Raw genomic sequence first — 15,060 nt, forward strand, 5'->3', positions numbered from 1 at the left:
TGCGTCAAACAAGAAATTTGATCTTTTGCAAAAGTAAATTACATATATATATATATATGTATATATGTCAGTGGGAAGAAAAAGGGGATTATATTTTCCCCCAAAATAGACTAAAAGTAACAAACCTAAATTTCTATGGAAAGAATAGTATTATAAGAACATCAAAGCCGACAAAAACTAGGAAAAAATAAAAATCCAATTTACCGAAGAAAGAATATTATGAAAATATAGTATAACAAGGAGAGAGAAATGTGTTATAAAAGATAAAGCCCACTAAAGTCTAAAGGCCATCACTCATCTAACCGTATAATAATATTTTCTAAGAGGCAATATATAAATATATATCTACCTGATCTAGTATATTATTTTCACCAATGTTAGTATAAATGTATAAGTATACGTTTGTAAATAATTAACGCAACTTGATGATACTCACTTATCTATATATGTGTGTGCCAATACGTGCAAACTTAAAGAGGAAAAAAACGCATTAGCGGTCTAATAGTTAAATCCCAATCTGTATCTCAATTATGCAATTAGTTTATTATACCGACGAACTTGATAAAAACAAAGAGTCAACGACTCAACATCCAATTAATTGCTGTATATATCGAATATGAAAGGTCTAATGAAAAAAACGAAGTTGGTTTTTTTTGTTAAACATTGCTTACATCATAGGGTATCCGATTAGGTTGGTGTTCCATGTGATGATTCTACCACCGAAAGACAGAAACAATTAAAAAAATACACCAGCATTACTATGTAATAAATATATAACGAAATCAATATATATATATATATGTAAATTACTAAATAGTATATACAAAAAAAAAAGAGAAAAAGAATCTGGTTTATGTGAACCAAACCTTTCTTATCTTTTTACTGTGGTAAACTTTAGTTGGGGGAAAAAAGGTGTTAGGGTTAATATATATCGTCATTTATTGAGTAAATGGGCTCATCTAGGGTAACATCACCTACCCATACAATATTATCATGCTTTTAGGGCTTTTATTTTTTCTCTGTGGTCCCACATTTTCCACAGTCTCTCTCCTCTCACGTGAACCACACGCTCCAATCTCTCTCCTCCTCCGTGCCGACGCTCGCTTTCCGATCCGCGCCACGGACGAAACGTGCACACACGCGAAAAGGAAACACCGTGATTAACACGCGCCTAGGGTTTTCTTTTTCTGGACACAACAAATGGGTTGTGATAAGAACCGCACATTACGGCCACGTGGACATTTTTCATTGGTTTCTTGTGCCCCATCCTATCACACCCAAAACGTATATAGGATTTTTAGATTTTTTAACGTAAATGAAATGTTTCCCTTAACAAAAGATTATTTTCTCTTTTATCTTGTTTATTTCTTTAGATACCTGTTACCCTAATGCAGCTGTTTCCATTAATGTAGATTTTTTTCACTTATTAGAAAGATATATTTGCATTGATAGAAATGTATCCTTTTTAACCATTGACACATAATACACAGCTCGTATACGTGTAAACAATATATACATATATATTATATATAGATACGTACTACTGTTTCGTGTAAATAGAAATAGGCAGACCAGATGGTGACATGGCAGTGTCATGTTCCATAGATGAGTTGTTTTTATATTAAATAAATTATTTTGTGTTTATCAATAAATTATTATTTTTATAAATTAACCCCTCATTTCGACGTAAAACAACCTCATTTCAAGGATAAGAGACCTCCACTTTCTCTCTCTTTGTTCTCAACAGTCTCTCTCTACAAGCCAAAGAAAAAAAAAAAGTCCCCCTTTTTCTCTCTCTCTCTCTCCCCTTTCGCTAGGAAACGGCGTTCTAGGGTTTCTCGAAAAATCGCAGTCAAATTCTGCTCATCTCCCGACGAATCAATCCTTAAACCTTATCTAATCCTCTTATCCAGATCCTTCTCAATCTTCCGATACTGTTTTTTTCGCTTGCCGCTTAAGATCGAGCTCAAATCTCGCATCGCTTTTTTTGCCCTTTATCTGGTCGGATCTCTCCAGGTGGGTGGTTCCGACACAGATCTCCGATTTTTTCGATTTTAAGGTTTCAGCTATGGCTGGATCTTGTGGGCCGAGATTTAGCTTGACTAATAGCTGACTTCGCGTTTTTTATTTTTAAGGGTTCTTCACTGTTCATTTATACGTCTCTTCGAAACTCGCTGTTCTTACATTTTTTTTTGTTTTTTTTTTCTTCAGGGACTGTTCACGTGCGGATAGATCTGACCCGTATTAATTGGTGGGTCTTTCGCTATCTTTGTTAATCACATGCGGTTAATTTTTTGTGTCTTATTATCTGTTAATCGGGTTCTAAATAATTTGATTTTAAACCCTAATTTACTCAGATTGATTTTGACGTTTCTTGGAGTCTGTAATTCGGACATCAAAATGAAACGGATCCGTGATATATTATATATATATTTTTTTTTTGGGCTGTCTGAAAAATATGTTACAGTTTGGGGCTGTCTGAAAACCCTAATTTTTGGTCGGTGATTATAGATAGGTTAATGTTGAGTGTTAGATGTCGAAAAATCACTTGAATGATTAGTTTTTGTTTTATGAAATGGGATGCTGGTTAAGAATTTGGTTATTGATTTTATGTAAGACCTTAGGGTTTTAAAATTTTGATTTCCATGAAATTGTAGGGTTAATATATGTTTGTTATGAATGTTATTTTATGTGGATATACATGGGATATGCTTGAGCGTTATGGTATATATTAGCCTAATTTGGCCCTTAATCAATTTAGAGTGATTTCTGGTGTCATATATATGGGAAGTAAAGATTTTGAAGGGTTGCGTTTTTATACGCAACAACAATTTCATCATCATGCACTATTGTTATTATACATTATGATCTATATAACTTAAATGCTTCTGCTTCGTGATGCTAATGAATATTATTATGCATGGCATTTGCAGCTCTAGTACGTTGTGAAGAGTATAATAGTGGGTACGTTACGTACGTATAATTATGGACGTTATCATCATCACTAAGGCATAAAATCTCTTTCAAGCACATCAATGAGACCCTCCATTAACATCAACTCGATATCCGTAGATCTCGCAGGCGCTGCCAACGAGACTGACATGGAAAATTGTAATCACTTCTCCATGCGGTGAGCCTACTATATTGACCTTATGTTATCAACTTTCCTTCCTTGTTAGAGTATGTTTCTGTTTTCAATTACTTTGATAGATTATAATATATATATATATATATATGTATATATTTATATGTCTGTTATATATGATGTGATGACTTCCAGATGCATATATATTGTAGCAAGGTACAAGATGAAATGACATGAACATAATGAGTTTTTCTTCTTATTAATTCATGCAGTTCATTCGTAGCTGAAACCCGTCAGAAAGAGTATAGAAAATGTTGGCCGTTTGATGAGGAAAGTCTTCGTTTGGTGAACCAAAACTATTATCTCCCTTCTTTATCTGGTCCAAAGTTCAAATGGTGGCGTTGTACGCCCTGTGTCAGAGATATAAATGCTGATGAGACACAAGGTGGTGGTGAAACGCATTTCAAATATCGTGTTTATGTGTCTATATATACATATTAGATATAGTGCTGTCTAGTTGAACTTATGCATGTGGGTTGCTTTCAGATTATGAACTGCCTTCAAGCTCAAGAACCATTGGCGAGAGAGAGCTCGGTGAAAGCTCTTCTGCTATCCCTACTCAGAGCCAACTGAATTCACAAACTGTCATCGATCAGGAGAGAGAAAGGAGAGCTGCTATTAAAGGTACGCATCATCTGCTAGGTTTACTTTCGTAATTCATAGCAACCATAAACACTTTTGTATAATCATTTTTTTTCCTTCAGGTAAAGCTATTGTGCAGAATGAGGATGTTAACTGTGAGAGATCTCAGAAGAATTATCAGCCAGGTAATTGTTTTCTCAGGTCGAGCAAATTAAAATCAAAGTGTGCGCGTGAAGCGGAAAACTAATATCTTAAAATCTTAAAACAGTTGCAGCTACTGGGATTGTCATCAGGACGTCTCCTCCTCGACCTACGGATGTATCTACTGTTAGGAGCAAGAGCAGAAAGGTGGCGAGTCCAGAGCAAGTAAGCAACAAGAAGCTGAAAGAAAAAGTAAACAAACCATCAATGGATGTTAGCAGCAGGAAAGAGAAGCAAAATGTGGATCAGGCTGTGACAACTTTCGAGTCATCTGAGATAGCTGGCGTGGTTGAGGATGCGCCGTCTAAGGCAACCAAGAACCGTAGAGGAAGTCGTGTTCCAATGGAAAGCGATAACGTGTCATCAGAAGGTGTAAGTGAGTTGCAGCGTAGGAAAACTCGCAAGGTTCGTCGAATGGACGACTTGCTTGCTGACGATGAGACCAAGATTATTGATCTTATCAGAGCCAAAGATTCTTCTTCGAAAATGGAGTCTGGTAGGGGTAGGAAAAGAAAGCTGTTACCTGAAAACAATTATGTCAGGCGGGAATTAAGCACAGTCGGCGCAACTTCTGAGAATGCATCCAAAAGCTGTGAAGACGCTGGTCAAGGTGATACTGAATTAACTGAAGAAGAAGATCCTATCAGGGGTAAGAAGAAGAACAGAAGATTTCAGGTCGTTGACGAGCTCTTACCAACGCTTCCTTGTGAAACTTCACAAGAGGGGATCCGTGACGCTGATGCAGGTCCTAGTAAGAGTGCTTTACCAACTCCTGTGCAGTCTTTAACCAAGGAGAAAGATTCTCAGAGACCAGAGAAGAAGCTCGCTTCGTCCAAGAAGAAGAACAACAAGCCAGCAATAGATAACGGGAAGAGTACCCCCATCGGTTCTAATTCTGGAGGAAATCAAGTTAAACCGCGAACCGGTCCTTCCATAAACGCAAGTTCTCAATCTACTCGAGATTCATTGAATGAGAAAAGTGTGGGCGGTTCGTTTGAAGAGCGTTTGGCCTCAGAAGGATATGTCAGAAAATCTGTCCCTCAGCTTAAGGAGAAGCCGGACCTTTCCTTGCGTTTGCAAAGCAGTGGTCATGTGAGGTCAAAAGAAGCAGAAGCAAACTATCGTCAAGAGATTGCAGGTCCATCTTGTGAGCTGCAAATGGTAAAACTTATCTTTGCTTCCTATTCCAAAATTTGGTTCTTTATATGATTTTAGGTAAGGCTTTGTATTAGACCAAAATAATAACGGAATCGTTTTACTTGGCAGGATGGTTCTGTAAAGGAGATCACGACTGATCAAGAGCGAAACTTTCCCAGGGAGGTACTCGAGCTGCTGGCCAAAAACCAGTACGAGAGGACTCTTCCGGACAAAGAAGATGACGTCAGAAACAAGCAGCCACAAGAAACGGCACCACCCAAATCCAATGGTCTTCTGATTGATCTCAACGAAACCTACGATAACGGCAACTCACTTGAGGACAATGTCAACAACACATCAAGACCACCACAACCTAGTGAGAGCAATGCAAGGAAGGAAGAACGTTTCCCGATTGGGAACCAACAGCAGAGATCTATTGGCTTTGCCCCAGTAAGTCAGCCCTTCGTGCCTTCTCCGTTTGCGAGACGTCCTCCTCCCCAACCAAACCGTCCTAGCTCCATCCGGTTTACTGGTCACAACTCTCAGTGGCATGGGAATCTTCCTACGATGGCTCCTAATCCGGTCCCAACTCCGTCTTCATACCGGGTGCTACGGCCGTGCAACACATGCCAGAGCATTCCTCCGTACAGAGAAACAGCAGCAGCTCCTCAGCCTGTCTGGCCATCTTCTATGATGCCACCGCAACACAGGCCTGTATCTTTCAACGTGCAGCAGCAACCATATTTTGGTATGCATCCACAGAACTTAAACTTCAATGGGATGCAGAGATGTGGGTACACTCCAGATTTATCATTTGGCTGCAAACATGCTGCTGCTGCTGCTTCTGGGGCTTCTAGGGCTAATAGCAGCAGAACAATGGACGCCTTTGCTAGTGATAGCTCTATGCCGGCAATGGAGTTACTCAGCCATATGGATCCTCGGGTGAGACCAAACACTCCCGCTGGCCACCACGGGAACACTAACTTCACTAGGAGACATTTTCCTCCGGTTAACCAGTTTCAAACAGGGGAGTCTAGCAGGTCAGCCTACCAAACCAAGCAGTTACCTTTTGATCCCTACGGAAACAGAGTCGCACCACCAGAGCCTATACGCACGACTTTCCCCATCGTTCGACCGCCGCCTTCGTTTTCGATTCACAATGCAGAGCCTTCATGGAGTCAACAACATCAAGTGAATAGATCCATGAGAACAGACACAGTCGCGCCGGTTTACGGTAGTCTTGAAAACCAGGTGTTTCCTAGGAGAAACGAGCAAGGGAGGATCCAGCTTCTCGGAGCATCAGGTTCCTTGATTCTCCCATTGAAGTCTCACATGGCGGAGAAAGAGAAGGAACTGAAGAGAAAAGCAGAGAGCAGCAGTAATGCCTCTACGAGGCCTCTGAAGATCAGTTCTGGATCCATGGAGTGCAGCTTAAACAGAAACCCTGCTGATTTCACCACTCTTGATGAGCCTGGGAATGTTTACATGTTGACGGGTGAAATGTTGACGGGTGAGAACTCTCAGGCTCGAAAACGCGCACCTTACAAGAAGAAAACAAGCTTGGCTAAGAAGCAAGGTGGTCCTTCTACAGAAAATGGCTAATGATAGAGAACTTGAGGGGGATTTGTGCAGGTATGTTTGCTACGACCACCTATTTTTTTAATTATCATCGTTTAAGATTGGAATTTGCTTGGTTCATCTCAAAATCAATGACTTCATAAAAAAAAACTGGCTTTCATGAAAACGTAATTAGTGTTTCTTCTGCAATGCCATTATTTAGAACTGAGTTTTATTTTCAACTTTAGTTTCCAGAACAGAGCTCTTCCTTGGAATCTTTGTCTCCACTTCTAACAAACTTTGCTAATGTGAAACAGATACTGGGCGATTAACAGAGGAAGCGAAGAGGGATACAAAAGAGACATCATTTCTATTGAAATCAAGAATAACTCAGACAGGAAACAATAAAGTGAATCCTCCTCCAGTTCTTGGATTTTTTTACTTCATAGACATTTCTTTATTACATTACTACCCTTTGAACAACAAAAACTACATTAACTGCCCCTGTTAGGCCTTGTATGTTTTTCGTTTTTTGGGATACCTTTTAGCTGCGTTTTATTTTATACAGATTTATAAATTTTTACCGTTGCATTATTCTTTTTGGGTCGAAATGTTACCGTTCGAGCCGGTGTGAAGTGTCTTTTTACATGTCAACTTTCTCAAACTCACAGGAAAACCTAAAAATGAACCATCTTAAGTTTTCATTTGTCTGAAAAAAATTCTAACAAAAGAGTAAGTAAGCTAAGTAAAATGCCCAACTTAAAGAGATTCTGCAAAACAATTATTAATTAATTAACAAGGAGGTAATGTTATACTGGTTCTTGAGATACTCAAGGTCACTAGTTCAACCTTTTTGGAGAGAAAAGCTTTCGTCTTAAATATGTTATTATCAACAGTTGGTCTCATATAGCGAAGGAGACTGTGATCCAAAGTCCAGAATTTTTAAGGCATATATTAAAAATAGTTGTCGATTAAAAAACCAAGAGTGGTAAAGTAACGTGCAAAAAAAACAAAAACATGCAAAATTGTAGACTAATTTAAAACAAAAAATAGATTGGTAGTAAAATATAGAATTTTTTTATTGTTACTTAGAGAAGTATTAGTTTACTTACGAATACGTTGAAAATATTTTTGGTTTGTTAAATTTTATGGCACGGGAGAGGGATAGTAGAAGAGAGAAGAGATGGTTCTTGAATGGGTATTGGAACCGAGAGCGAGGAGAAAGTAAAGACGAATTCATCAAATAAAACATTACAAGGAAAGAAGATTTGCTCGAAATTTCAAACTTAAGCAACGATATCCACATTTGTTTGTAGGGTACCTTAAGAAAATTCATTTGCATGGCGGATCGCTAGCTTGTGGCCTGTGGTAGCAATAACCAATAAGATCACTGAGATAACAAAGACAGCAACAAATTAATTCTAAGTCAATAATATCAGATGGGATATAGGAATAAGCGAGTGAAAAAATATTTCATTGCCGAGGAAGAGTGTAGGATGTTGAATAAATATGCTATAGTTTGTTTGTGTTGGCTGAAATTTGATACCATGCAAAGTACAAGTAAGACCTTAATCAATGGGTCAAGATATTTTGATTAATCATGAATCGTATAGAATATAATCAAATAAATAGGTATTGAGAATTCCTTTTCTATGCAAGAAAATAAAAAAGTTTCCTATTCTATCTAGAATAGGAGTGGGGTCCCATAACGGTCGGAAGCAAATGCGTTAAATATTTTATTGGTTTTTTAGACAACAGATTAAAACGGATAATTAATAAGCCACACACAAAAATCTATCAATACGAAATAAGTTAATCAAAATCAAATATAGGTCGAGTAGTAGAAAAAATAAATCAATGGTTAAAATAAATTGACTTTATAAAAATCAATCAACCAAAATATCAAATATTTATTTAAAAATAAATCGACCAACATCAAAATTTAGTTACTGTATACAATAGAAGTAAATATAAATTCTACCATAAGAAATAAGTTAGCAAAAATAAATTATAAGTCGACGAATAAAAATATGAAGTTATTGGTTAAAATAAATCAATTTTGTAAAAAAAATCAACCAAGCAAAATATAAGTTGATTGCTTACTATAAGTTAATCAATATCAGAATTATGTCAACTAGTATACAATATTAGTCGATTTCGCAAATAAGTAGAACTTATAGAAACTAACAAAAAATAATAAAATTCTATCATATGAAATATATCGATGAAAATAAAATATCAGTTAATGAATAGAAAAAGGTTAAAATAAAACTGTGTAATCAATCAACCAAAATACAAATTGATTGTTTTAAAAAAAAAAGTCAACCAAAAATCAAAAGTGAATCAACTACTATATAATATATATAAGTCGATTGTTCAAACATGTCAATCTATAAAAAACCAACAAAAAATAATGTCTGTTTCGAAAGAGGTAAATGCGGATTATTATATACCTAAAAGAACATATTCGATAACATATACATATCCCAACATTTATGGAAATTCAAGGAACACATTAATATTATTAACTAATAATGATCTTCGAGAGGAGACTAATACAATACATTCATGATGAAGAATGATTTTTCATTCTCTATCTTTTCGGCACTGGATGAATAATTTTTCTTCTTCACGAATAACATGATATTCAACATAAAATTTTATTACGCCCTTGAAACTTGAGCCGACGAGAATCTGCAAACCCTAGCTTGTGTATAAACAAGACCTTGTCTACAAAAGTAACCTTTGGAAGGACTACAATGTCTGTCTTCTGAACACACACAATTCCCTTCAAGCGCACATCCGTCATACTTGGAACCTTCTCTTCCAAACAGAATCTCATCTGACCATTCACTAGAGAACATCTTCTTAGGGTCTAACTTGTTTTTCACTTCCAGGAATTTATCAAAGTTAGGTCCAAACTTTTGCTTCACGCCAAAGAAACCCACTTTCCTATTCTTCCCCCAATGCGGCTTCGCACCGTGTTTGACAAACGCCACCTGCTCCATCTCCTCCATCACATCTTGGTTCAGTCTTGGGGTCAACGCATCGTTAGCTCTGTAATAATTAAAGTCAACGACTACAGAATCCCCTGTTTGGCCAAGATAAGCCTTTGAGCCCTTGATGAAACGTATGAGGATACCGTTATAGATATCGATGCCGCATAGTCTTTCGGGTTTCAAGTCTCGTAGCTTCTTTATATCAAGGAGAAAATCTCTAAACCTAGAAACGGGGAATATCGCAGTCGTCTCATAGAAGAAAAGACCGTTATATCTCGGGTCCCAAGGGCAAGAGACATCAATTCTACTGGAAGATGAGTAAAGACAAGACCCAGAAGTCTGCATCAAACCTTGGTTTCCTATAACCGGATAACGGGTAAAGATTAAACCTTTATTGTTCTTTAGACCGTTCCCGGTTAATTTCTTGTAGGCCAACGTAGTATCCGCGGTCTTGCATTTCCCATTCTCGTTCTTACTAGATTCAAGCGCCTTCTCTGGAACAGTAATTTTCAAAAATCCAAATTTTGATTTTGAACATCTAACCCGTTACTAGTTAAACCGGATATAGCAATGCTGTCTACTAGAAGAAAAAAAAGGAACTGACCTAATGCTCGAACACCTTTAGAGACCAAGATGTTATTGGACTGAAAACCAATGAAGTCGTTGACTCCGTTTCCGGGAACGTTGACTGGTGATCGGAAATCGTAACGGTAAACGGCAGTTTTTCTAGAAGGGTACCAAGTTATGTCTCCGAATTCGAATTTCTTCCCATGCTCCATGAAAATGTCTTCAAGAGCCACGTCAGATGTGAAGTTATACGTAATACTTCTCTTGAAGGCTTTCTCTATCGAAAGCTTCACCTACAAAAATTATAAAATTGGCAACAAACAAACAAAAAAATGAATTAAAAAACACACACACACAGCAATGTAAACGGCGTTAAGTTATATACCTTTGAGATGACTCCTAAAGCACCCAATGACACTTTAACGGCGTTAAGAAGCTTATCGTCTCTCCCTTCTTCGATTCTTATGACCTTTGCGAAACCTTCCGATGAATTCGCGGGAACAACAAGGCTGATTCCGACAACATGATCGTGAACCGAACCGCCTCGTCCCGACCACGAGCTTCCGTGGGACCCAGTGCTAATCAGCCCACCGACACTCACTCCTTCCCAATACGGTGACGTTCCGATGCTAAACCCAGCTCCTTCCACTTTATCGATCAGCTCTCTCAACGAAACTCCGGCATCAGCCGTAACCGTTAATCGATCCGGTTCGATTTCGATAACCGAGTTGTATTTTGACGTGCTAATTAACATTGCGTCTGAACCGGAAGGACAAGCGAGTTTCGGTATGGTGTGAGAGAATTTGGTGACGGTTTTGACTTTGAGATTGTGCTCAGAGGCGTAAGCCACGGCTTTACGAAGCTCCTCCTCCGTCGTTGGGTATGTGACGTTAGCCGCGTTGCAGTTTTTCCGGTCAGGCCACGAGCCGTACGCGTTCGAGATGGTGCAGCCGGTTTGGTCGCATCGAACCGGTGGTTGTGGTGGTACGGATCGGATGGTCTGTATAGTGACGAGGAAACATAAAATTGAAAGAGATAATGTATGAGAAAAACACATGATTATAATTCGGAAAGATTGTGGACCTGTGAATTTTTGTGTGGAGATTATGGTATATTTGATACTTTTTAGAGATGCGTTTGGAGATGTAGAACATTGCTTTGAAGGCAATAGATCTTTCTATTAATAATTTTCGAATCTTATATCTTTTTCAATGATGTTAAAAAAAAAAAATCAATATATATTTTGCTAAGATCATCTCCAAAGATTTAAAAGTTAAAGGACTACTTTACAAATAAAAAAGTTTACATCTATTATAGAGAAAAAAAAATAGAATTCTTTATATATTTGGAGGAAAAAATAGCAATCTCTATTTTAAAAGTGAAAATAGAGGTGGATTAGAGCATAATCTCTATTTTCACCTTTAAAATAGAGATTGCTATTTTAAAAGTGAAAATAGAGGTGGATTAGAGTATAATCTCTATTTTCACCTTTAAAATAGAGGTGGGTTAGAGATGCCCTAATATATCATTTTTTTGGATTCTTGTGTGACAGACTACTTCCTTTTCTTCACCAGTGATTTATTCTGATTGGATAAGAATAAAAAATTCGAGTAATCTAAGATCTAAATTATGGAAAATATTATATTGTAGGTTTAAATTCTGAACTATTGTAGAGCTTATTATATGGAATACAAAGGGTCTAAACTCTAAATACTGAAAAAGCGGAAATTGACAAAGAGTTGGTCTGACAAAATAGTACACAAAGTGAAAGCATGTTGTGTTGGTTATAAAGAGCTAAAAATGAATGATGATATAGAATTAGTTTAATATTTGATATTAATTAGTAATTGTCAACAATAAAAATGTTTGGCATTAGTTAAATATAAAATATGTAGGATCGATGTTAATGAATTTTAATTTAGTTCTTTACAAATTATCTACACTTAGTAATGTAAATAAAATCGATAAATTAATGGATGTAATTATACTAGAGATATTCTATACTTTTTTTTTTTAACCTTAAAATTATACTTTCGAGACTAACAAAACTAAGAATTTGAGCGAGGGTTATGACTTGCAAGTTCTTAACATTGGTGATTGCTTATTCAGAAAGTGTTAGGAGTTAAGAGTACTAGATTAATATAATAAATGTTCAGTTGGTTCCGATCGACTCCGATCCAGCGTATTGGTACCATCAGTATCATGGAGTAAAAGGCAAACAAACCCTCTAAAGTCATTGTTCCCCCTGGCCAATCTGTATTTATAATTCTAATTAAAGATGTTCTTGTGGGAAGGATTCCGGTCCAGCTCTTGTAGGACCGATTTTAAAATTTTGAGGATCAGTAGGTCATGAATTTTTTTATATCCTAAAAATGCCAATTTGAAGAAAAGCTATATCAGTTTTTTGTTATTTATACTATGCTGGTGATATATGTATTAGTTATGTATTAGTTATGTGTATAATATACAAATATATATATATATGTATATATCAATACTTTAACGTGTATTAGGTCAAACAATGTAGATGTACGTTAATTTAATTAAACAAGACGTTCGTGTACATTAATTCTGATTTTTACAGGATAGACCGAAATGTAGTCGATTTTTTCCCCTGGATATTTAGAGCATGAATCAATTTAATTCGTATTATAAGCTTCAATCATTTTGGTTATTGATTTAAGTGTTGTTATTTAGTATATTATCAGTATTGCTAAATATATGAAATGACGTGGACATATTCCGGTCTCTGTGGAATTGTCTCTCAGCTATAAACAGAGACCACCACATATGTTAATGCTAATAGTTAGTTACTCGGAAGATGACCAATCCATGAACAGGCAAAAACACATGAGTTTTCTTATTTCTAAAGTATATATTCTCTTTCATTGTAAGATGCAACTTCATCAGACCAGAACCATATGGTTACTTGAATCTATATATAGACGCCTGAGAAGCTAGGATTAACATAAGAATGTTTGTACATGCAAAGATCATTCTAGAGATAGATATTAGATAGTTCTCCAATTATTTACGTTATTTATTAACAGTGTCATTGGTCATAGACTCATAGCTATATATATATATATATGTGTATATATCTACCCCTTTCAAATATAATTGTTTTATGATTGGTAGTCCGGTAGAGGCCTATAAAATCACATAATCGTTTCACCATTTAGCATGCTATCAATCAAATTCACCATCACTACTACATATAATGAAAAATGTATAAAGTTTACGTACCAAACCATCTCCACCAAGTAACATCATACATATTTAACAACGTTCTAACATTTTTTAACTTGAGCATTGAAAATTATTTAGAAGAAGTAATATAAATGAGTTTGATTGTCATGCAATCTAAAGATGGTTTCACAATGTATTTTCTTTGTCAGAATTAATATGATTTTGGGTCGTTCGAATTTTACTACTTAATAAATCGTAGTTTTTTCTTCTTTTTTTGTCGACTAATAAATCGTAGTTTAAGACAATATATATAGGAAAAAGCGACTATATAATATATATATACACATAGATAGGGGAGACAGAGACGAAGGCCCACACTTCTTTAACAAAAGAACAACAAGCCCGTGACCCCAAACTAGCTTTCAGATTTATTTTATCTGACATAATCTCCACCGTTAGATTTTATTTTCCTCATGTACCATTCTGACTCAGATCCAACCGTCCATATTCCTCAAGGGTCTTCAATAAGTGGGCCCCTTTTCTTCTTCCTCTCGCTGTACACTCTCCTTCCAGCGCCAGAGACACCGCCCTCGCCACTTCCTCCGCCGGCGCCACCGCAATCTCTTCACCGGAAACTCCTCCTCTTCCGTATACCACCGTAAGTATGCTTATCGCGTATTCTCTGCCCCTCCCGGCTAATCTCGCCATCACGGCCACCATCGCCGGCACCGTCATCGCGTGAGCACGAACCTCCGCCGCGCCTTCCGCCGTCGTGCACATGAGCTCAAGCGCAGCTAAGGCGCGTTCCACCGCAGAGATCTCTAGCCCCGCCGCAGTTTCCACCACCGCTCTGGCGGCTCCCGCCTCGACCGCCACGTGGCGGTTACCTTCGGCGAGGCAGAGCGCGAGGAGGATCTTGGTGACGTATTTGGCAGTTACGATCTTGTTGCTACGGAGGCAAGAGACGAGGCCTCGCATGAGACCCGGAGGACAAGTCGGATCGGATGGCGGGTCGGGTACGACGACCCGTTCGAGTAGCTGAAGAGCGAGGAGCTTGTCGGATTCGGAGACGGACGTGAGGTGAAGCTCTGCGATCTGGAAGGTTTCTTGGAGAGTGGTGGTGACCAGAAGAGGCGGCGGAGAAGGAGGAAGAGGAGGAGGAGGAGGAGGAGTAACGGTGGATGGAGTTTGGTCAAGGTGATGAGGGAAACGCCATTGAGTGAAGCTTTGAGAAGTGGAGGTTGAGGAGGATGATGAGGAGGAGGATGTGGTGGTGGGTTTACGGCGAGGTTGCTGGTGAGGAGAGGTGGGGCTGAGGACGGATTGTGTGCAGCGGCGGAAGAAGCCACAGGAGAAGAGAGGACGCGGTGGCGCGTGGGGTTTCGGTTTCTGGTTTGATTTCATCATCGCTGGATCAGAGAGATTAATGTAAGTGTAGTGAGAACAGAGAAGTGAGAAGAAGCGAAGCGTCTCCTTTTTAAAATAGGAAGCAAATAATTGATTCGCACCAAATTTGTCAGGCGTAACACTTGTACTCTCCCTAAAGATTATTATTATTATTATTATTTCTCGCATTAAACCATAAAATAATATTATTATTATCATGTGCGTGGGATATAGGGAGAATATTGTCCAAGAAAATATATAAGATGACGATTTTACGGTTGTTAAAATTAAGTTTGA

The 15,060-nt window shown here is 37.7% G+C and overlaps 3 protein-coding genes across 3 annotated transcripts; 1 reads left to right on the forward strand and 2 right to left on the reverse strand.

Moving 5' to 3' along the window:
* The first annotated feature begins 1,732 nt into the window (after positions 1-1,732).
* LOC18017144 (protein EMBRYONIC FLOWER 1) lies at positions 1,733-7,203 on the forward strand. Its single transcript, XM_024156623.1, has 9 exons — positions 1,733-2,016; positions 2,212-2,251; positions 2,934-3,130; positions 3,358-3,530; positions 3,632-3,769; positions 3,850-3,912; positions 3,996-5,089; positions 5,195-6,697; positions 6,940-7,203. Exons 3-8 carry the CDS (start codon positions 3,036-3,038, stop codon positions 6,665-6,667), a joined length of 3,036 nt encoding a protein of 1,011 aa, XP_024012391.1. The 5' UTR covers positions 1,733-2,016; positions 2,212-2,251; positions 2,934-3,035; the 3' UTR covers positions 6,668-6,697; positions 6,940-7,203.
* Positions 7,204-9,169: 1,966 nt separating this feature from the next.
* On the reverse strand, positions 9,170-11,263 carry LOC18017146 (L-gulonolactone oxidase 3). Its single transcript, XM_006399598.2, has 3 exons — positions 10,574-11,263; positions 10,226-10,481; positions 9,170-10,115 (listed from the first exon to the last, which is right to left on the reverse strand). The coding sequence occupies exons 1-3, from the start codon at positions 11,243-11,245 to the stop codon at positions 9,286-9,288; spliced, it is 1,758 nt and encodes a 585-aa protein (XP_006399661.1). The 5' UTR covers positions 11,246-11,263; the 3' UTR covers positions 9,170-9,285.
* A 2,441-nt stretch (positions 11,264-13,704) lies between these two features.
* On the reverse strand, positions 13,705-14,912 carry LOC18017147 (E3 ubiquitin-protein ligase PUB23). Its single transcript, XM_006399599.2, has one exon. The coding sequence runs from the start codon at positions 14,782-14,784 to the stop codon at positions 13,849-13,851; it is 936 nt and encodes a 311-aa protein (XP_006399662.1). The 5' UTR covers positions 14,785-14,912; the 3' UTR covers positions 13,705-13,848.
* Positions 14,913-15,060: the final 148 nt, after the last annotated feature.

The sequence above is a fragment of the Eutrema salsugineum genome, unplaced genomic scaffold (assembly GCF_000478725.1).
Source record: "Eutrema salsugineum unplaced genomic scaffold, Eutsalg1_0 scaffold_2, whole genome shotgun sequence".
NCBI classification, from domain to species: Eukaryota; Viridiplantae; Streptophyta; class Magnoliopsida; order Brassicales; family Brassicaceae; genus Eutrema; species Eutrema salsugineum.